General features: G+C 43.9%; 1 protein-coding gene across 6 annotated transcripts in view; it reads left to right on the plus strand.

Annotated features, from left to right (window-relative positions):
- Nucleotides 1-5,162, plus strand: part of LOC114565871 (myb-related protein A) — a 47,367-nt gene extending 42,205 nt beyond the window's left edge. For 5 of the 6 annotated variants that reach the window (XM_028594174.1, XM_028594176.1, XM_028594173.1 and 2 more), the window contains 2 exons: nucleotides 759-886; nucleotides 2,881-2,960. In XM_028594174.1, coding sequence (XP_028449975.1) covers nucleotides 759-848 — 90 coding nt within the window. In that variant the 3' untranslated portion in view covers nucleotides 849-886; nucleotides 2,881-2,960. Of the gene's footprint in view, nucleotides 1-758; nucleotides 887-2,880; nucleotides 2,961-4,542 lie in introns of those variants that run through there. The other variant, XM_028594175.1, reaches the window with a different exon arrangement.
- Nucleotides 5,163-6,991: the final 1,829 nt, after the last annotated feature.

The following is a 6,991-nucleotide window of genomic DNA, read 5'->3' on the forward strand; positions in this document are numbered from 1 at the left end:
ACACACACACACACACAGTCACACACACACAGTCACACACACACAGTCTCACACACACACACACATACATACACACACCTACGCACACACACAAAGTCACACACACACACACAGTCACACACACGTACACACACAGTCACACACACCAACGCACACAGTCACATACACACACCAACACACAGTCACACACACACACACAGTCTCACACACACACCAACACACACAGTCAAACTTCAGGCCACTTGCGTAGGCTTGAAACTAAATATGGTGAAAGTGAAGAATGACGCAGACTGATACATTAACATTAGCAGATCTCTCTTAGTTTATTTAAATCGGGACAGATCCTAAAACACAGATTATTACGTTAATAACAATCCGATGCCTGTATCACAGTGTTTATAGCCGTGGCTAATTCGCAACACCTGTCCCTAGGAGGGCTTTTAACTGTTCAAATAATAAAAGAAGTCAAATTTTACAGTGAATACAATAAAATGTCCAAAAAAACAGTTAACAGCAATGAAAAAAAAAATAAGTGTAGTAAATAAACACAATAACTCGGACTCACACAGATGCACACCTCACACACACACAGCTATACATGTCATATGGCACGATCACACTGCTGCTGAATTAATTATGCTTTTACTAGTTTTTTTAATGGTGGACAATTTGGGTATAGCCTTTATATTTGTAGCCAGTTCCACTGGATGGTTGTAGTCCTGATGGAGCTGAACGGGTTGTTGGTGTTGTGTTGGCAGATGAGCGGCGAGCTACAGCTGGTGATGTTTGGGAAAACGGACGACCAGATGAGTGTTACGGAGCAGGCGCGCCTCTACGTGGAGCCCTGATCACCTCCAGCCATCGGCATCTCCAGCACCGGCAGCCGGTGAGTCTCACACCACACGGTACAAATACTCTGCTGCAGTTACAGTTCTGCAGTCAGAACGTTAACAAAAAGTTAGTTAGCTGAAGTTTTTAGTCAGGTTTGGGTCAGTTTTCAGCCAGTTTTCAGCCAGTTTTCAGCCAATTTTCAGCCAATTTTCAGCCAGGTTTCAGCCAATTTTCAGCCAGTTTTCAGCCAGTTCTCAGCCAGTTCTCAGCCAGTTCTCAGCCAATTTTCTGCCAGTTCTCAGCCAGTTCTCAGCCAGTTTTCAGCCAGTTCTCAGCCAGTTTTCAGCCAGGTTTCAGCCAATTTTCAGCCAATTTTCAGCCAATTTTCAGCCAGTTCTCAGCCAGTTTTCAGCCAATTTTCAGCCAGTTGTCAGCCAGTTGTCAGCCAGTTTTCAGCCAATTCTCAGCCAGTTTTCAGCCAGTTCTCAGCCAATTTTCAGCCAATTTTCAGCCAGGTTTCAGCCAGGTTTCAGCCAATTTTCAGCCAGGTTTCAGCCAGTTCTCAGCCAGTTCTCAGCCAGTTCTCAGCCAGTTTTCAGCCAGTTTTCAGCCAGTTTTCAGCCAATTTTCAGCCAGTTGTCAGCCAGTTCTCAGCCAGTTTTCAGCCAGGTTTCAGCCAATTTTCAGCCAATTTACAGCCAATTTTCAGCCAGTTCTCAGCCAGTTTTCAGCCAGTTTTCAGCCAATTTTCAGCCAGTTTTCAGCCAGTTTTCAGCCAGTTTTCAGCCAATTTTCAGCCAATTTTCAGCCAGGTTTCAGCCAGGTTTCAGCCAATTTTCAGCCAGTTCTCAGCCAAATTTCTGCCAGTTCTCAGCCAGTTCTCAGCCAGTTTTCAGCCAGTTCTCAGCCAGTTTTCAGCCAGGTTTCAGCCAATTTTCAGCCAATTTTCAGCCAGTTCTCAGCCAGTTTTCAGCCAGTTTTCAGCCAATTTTCAGCCAGTTGTCAGCCAGTTGTCAGCCAGTTTTCAGCCAATTCTCAGCCAGTTTTCAGCCAGTTCTCAGCCAATTTTCAGCCAATTTTCAGCCAATTTTCAGCCAGGTTTCAGCCAGGTTTCAGCCAATTTTCAGCCAGTTTTCAGCCAGGTTTCAGCCAGTTCTCAGCCAGTTTTCAGCCAGTTTTCAGCCAATTTTCAGCCAGTTGTCAGCCAGTTCTCAGCCAGTTTTCAGCCAGGTTTCAGCCAATTTTCAGCCAATTTTCAACCAATTTTCAGCCAGTTCTCAGCCAGTTTTCAGCCAGTTTTCAGCCAATTTTCAGCCAGTTTTCAGCCAGTTTTCAGCCAGTTTTCAGCCAATTCTCAGCCAGTTTTCAGCCAGTTCTCAGCCAGTTTTCAGCCAATTCTCAGCCAGTTTTCAGCCAGTTCTCAGCCAGTTTTCAGCCAGTTTTCAGCCAGGTTTCAGCCAGGTTTCAGCCAGTTTTCAGCCAGTTCTCAGCCAGTTCTCAGCCAGTTTTCAGCCAGTTTTCAGCCAGTTCTCAGCCAATTTTCTGCCAGTTCTCAGCCAGTTCTCAGCCAGTTCTCAGCCAGTTTTCAGCCAGTTTTCAGCCAGTTTTCAGCCAGTTCTCAGCCAGTTCTCAGCCAGTTCTCATCCAGTTTTCAGCCAGTTCTCAGCCAGTTTTCAGCCAATTTTCAGCCAGTTTTCAGCCAGTTCTCAGCCAGTTCTCAGCCAGTTTTCTGCCAGTTCTCAGCCAGTTCTCAGCCAGTTTTCAGCCAGTTCTCAGCCAGTTTTCAGCCAGTTCTCAGCCAGTTCTCAGCCAGTTTTCAGCCAGTTTTCAGCTAGTTTTCAGCCAGTTCTCAGCCAATTCTCAGCCAGTTCTCAGCCAGTTCTCAGCCAGTTCTCATCCAGTTTTCAGCCAGTTCTCAGCCAGTTTTCAGCCAATTTTCAGCCAGTTTTCAGCCAGTTCTCAGCCAGTTCTCAGCCAGTTTTCAGCCAGTTTTCAGCCAGTTTTCAGCCAGGTTTCAGCCAGATTAATGAGCGGCTTTTTCTCCGGCAGGTTCTTCAGTCAGCTGACCGCGAGACGGCGCTGTGACTCCTTATATTTATTAAATAATTTAACAGCCAGTTGTCAGCCAGTTGTCAGCCAGTTTTCAGCCAATTCTCAGCCAGTTTTCAGCCAGTTCTCAGCCAATTTTCAGCCAATTTTCAGCCAGGTTTCAGCCAGGTTTCAGCCAATTTTCAGCCAGGTTTCAGCCAGTTCTCAGCCAGTTCTCAGCCAGTTTTCAGCCAGTTTTCAGCCAGTTTTCAGCCAATTTTCAGCCAGTTGTCAGCCAGTTCTCAGCCAGTTTTCAGCCAGGTTTCAGCCAATTTTCAGCCAATTTTCAGCCAATTTTCAGCCAGTTCTCAGCCAGTTTTCAGCCAGTTTTCAGCCAATTTTCAGCCAGTTTTCAGCCAGTTTTCAGCCAGTTTTCAGCCAATTTTCAGCCAATTTTCAGCCAGGTTTCAGCCAGGTTTCAGCCAATTTTCAGCCAGTTCTCAGCCAAATTTCTGCCAGTTCTCAGCCAGTTCTCAGCCAGTTTTCAGCCAGTTCTCAGCCAGTTTTCAGCCAGGTTTCAGCCAATTTTCAGCCAATTTTTTCTCAGCCAGTTCTCAGCCAGTTTTCAGCCAGTTTTCAGCCAATTTTCAGCCAGTTGTCAGCCAGTTTTCAGCCAATTCTCAGCCAGTTTTCAGCCAGTTCTCAGCCAATTTTCAGCCAATTTTCAGCCAATTTTCAGCCAGGTTTCAGCCAGGTTTCAGCCAATTTTCAGCCAGTTTTCAGCCAGGTTTCAGCCAGTTCTCAGCCAGTTTTCAGCCAGTTTTCAGCCAATTTTCAGCCAGTTGTCAGCCAGTTCTCAGCCAGTTTTCAGCCAGGTTTCAGCCAATTTTCAGCCAATTTTCAGCCAATTTTCAGCCAGTTCTCAGCCAGTTTTCAGCCAGTTTTCAGCCAATTTTCAGCCAGTTTTCAGCCAGTTTTCAGCCAGTTTTCAGCCAATTCTCAGCCAGTTTTCAGCCAGTTCTCAGCCAGTTTTCAGCCAATTCTCAGCCAGTTTTCAGCCAGTTCTCAGCCAGTTTTCAGCCAGTTTTCAGCCAGGTTTCAGCCAGTTTTCAGCCAGTTTTCAGCCAGTTCTCAGCCAGTTCTCAGCCAGTTTTCAGCCAGTTTTCAGCCAGTTCTCAGCCAATTTTCTGCCAGTTCTCAGCCAGTTCTCAGCCAGTTTTCAGCCAGTTTTCAGCCAGTTTTCAGCCAGTTCTCAGCCAGTTCTCAGCCAGTTCTCATCCAGTTTTCAGCCAGTTCTCAGCCAGTTTTCAGCCAATTTTCAGCCAGTTTTCAGCCAGTTCTCAGCCAGTTCTCAGCCAGTTTTCTGCCAGTTCTCAGCCAGTTCTCAGCCAGTTTTCAGCCAGTTCTCAGCCAGTTTTCAGCCAGTTCTCAGCCAGTTCTCAGCCAGTTTTCAGCCAGTTTTCAGCTAGTTTTCAGCCAGTTCTCAGCCAATTCTCAGCCAGTTCTCAGCCAGTTCTCAGCCAGTTCTCATCCAGTTTTCATCCAGTTCTCAGCCAGTTTTCAGCCAATTTTCAGCCAATTTTCAGCCAGTTCTCAGCCAGTTCTCAGCCAGTTTTCAGCCAGTTTTCAGCCAGTTTTCAGCCAGGTTTCAGCCAGATTAATGAGCGGCTTTTTCTCCGGCAGGTTCTTCAGTCAGCTGACCGCGAGACGGCGCTGTGACTCCTTATATTTATTAAATATTAAACTCTTGTTAGCTGTTCTGCTGAGTCGCCCTGTGAATCATGATTCAGCATAACTCCTTCACAGAGTCTACATCGCCTCCAACCGGTCAATGCTTTATTGATTTATTTAGCAGTTTACATGTCAAACATTTGGGTTTTCATGTGTTTTTACTGAAACTGAAAACATGAGGACATATTTTTATAATTTTAAACAAAGTTTTTAACCGTTTTTAGGTAGTTTTACTGAAAAAGATGTGGATTTTAATATTTTTAAATGCTCTGTACATACTATAGACTATATTAACTTATTTATTGTATTCATGTATTTATTTCTTGAAATCTCAAACACTTAAAATGCTTCTTAGTTTTTGACACGAAGACACTTTATATTTAAAAATTAAATGTTTGCACTTTGGATCAAAACTGAACGTAACGCAAACTCATTTTAAACCCCTCCCAAAAAAACAACTCACAAAGTTCATCGAATGTTGATTGTAATTCAGAGTTTTTAATGTTTGAATGACATCTTGTGTACACAGTCGACATGTTTGTAGTACATACAACTTTATTAACATTGTTCCAGATGTGCAATAAAACCCAGAGGCTGAACACGACTCGCTGTCTTGAGAATCTCTCATTTCACCGTTTTACACATTTTAGATTTTAATAACAATCTGCTTTTTGTTTTCTGACTAAAAGATTCAGCATTCAATTTTCGGCAGGGTTGGGTACCGTTTGGATTTTACGATTACGTTTCCTAAACTGATTTTTGAAAAACTGAAAAAGAAGTAATATAATTTACTAGATCACGTGCAGTGAATGGTTAATATGCTTTTATGTCTATTTTGGTGAGCCCAGAGGGAAAATATGGCAATTTAAAAGTAGCCTACATTTTACGGTAGCTAGCTAACTGTAGACTACAGAGAGAGTAGCTAGCTGACGGTAGACTACAGAGAGAGTAGCTAGCTGACGGTAGACTACAGAGAGAGTAGCTAACTAACGGTAGACTACAGAGAGAGTAGCTAGCTAACTGTAGACTACAGAGAGAGTAGCTAGCTGACGGTAGACTACAGAGAGAGTAGCTAACTAACGGTAGACTACAGAGAGAGTAGCTAGCTGACGGTAGACTACAGAGAGAGTAGCTAACTAACGGTAGACTACAGAGAGAGTAGCTAGCTGACGGTAGACTACAGAGAGAGTAGCTAGCTAACTGTAGACGAAAGAGAGAGTAGCTAGCTGACGGTAGACGAAAGAGAGAGTAGCTAACTAACGGTAGACTACAGAGAGACTAGTTAACTAACGGTAGACTAAAGAGAGAGTAGCTAGCTGACGGTAGACGAAAGAGAGAGTAGCTAACTAACGGTAGACTACAGAGAGACTAGTTAACTAACGGTAGACTAAAGAGAGAGTAGCTAGCTAACGGTAGACTACAGAGAGAGTAGCTAACTAACGGTAGACTACAGAGAGAGTAGTTAGCTAATGGTAGACTACAGAGAGAGTAGCTAACTAACGGTAGACTACAGAGAGACTAGTTAACTAACGGTAGACTAAAGAGAGAGAAGCTAGCTAACTGTAGACTACAGAGAGAGTAGCTAACTAACGGTAGACTACAGAGAGAGAAGTTAGCTAATGGTAGACTACAGAGAGAGTAGCTAGCTAACTGTAGACTAAAGAGAGAGTAGCTAGCTAACTGTAGACTAAAGAAAGAGTAGCTAACTAACGGTAGACTACAGAGAGAGTAGGTAACTAACGGTAGACTAAAAGAGAGTAGCTAGCTAATCTGTAGACTACAGAGAGAGTAGCCAGGGCCAATCGGTAGACCACAGAGAGAGTAGCTAGCTAATCTGTAGACTACAGAGAGAGAGCTAAACTAACAGAGAGAGTAGACTAACGGTAGACTACAGAGAGTAGTTAGCTAACGGGTAGACTACAGAGAGAGTAGCTAGCTGATTTGTAGACTATAGAGAGAGTAGCTAACCAACGGGTAGACTACAGAGAGTAGCTAGCTGACGGTAGACTACACAGAGAGAGTAGCTAGCTAACCCAGACCACAGAGAGAGTAGCTAGTTAACGGTAGACTACAGAGAGTAGAAGGTTAACGTAGACTACAGAGAGAGAAGCTAGTTAATCTGTAGACTACAGAGAGTAGCTAGCTGGACGGTAGACTACAGAGAGTAGCTAACTAACGGTAGACTACAGAGAGAGTAGCTAACTGACGGTAGACTACAGAGAGAGTAGCTAGCTGACCTGTAGACTACAGAGAAAGGGGGGACATTTTACGTCTGCTGCTTTCAGCCAAAATACAACAAACTGCTTGTTGAATTTATAACTAAAGAAATGAAATAACTTTCAACATTCTTTTTATTACGTGTATAGAGCAACGGCTTATACATTGTCCCGTACTAGCAGCC

The sequence above is a fragment of the Perca flavescens genome, chromosome 12 (genome assembly GCF_004354835.1).
Source record: "Perca flavescens isolate YP-PL-M2 chromosome 12, PFLA_1.0, whole genome shotgun sequence".
Taxonomy (NCBI): domain Eukaryota; kingdom Metazoa; phylum Chordata; class Actinopteri; order Perciformes; family Percidae; genus Perca; species Perca flavescens.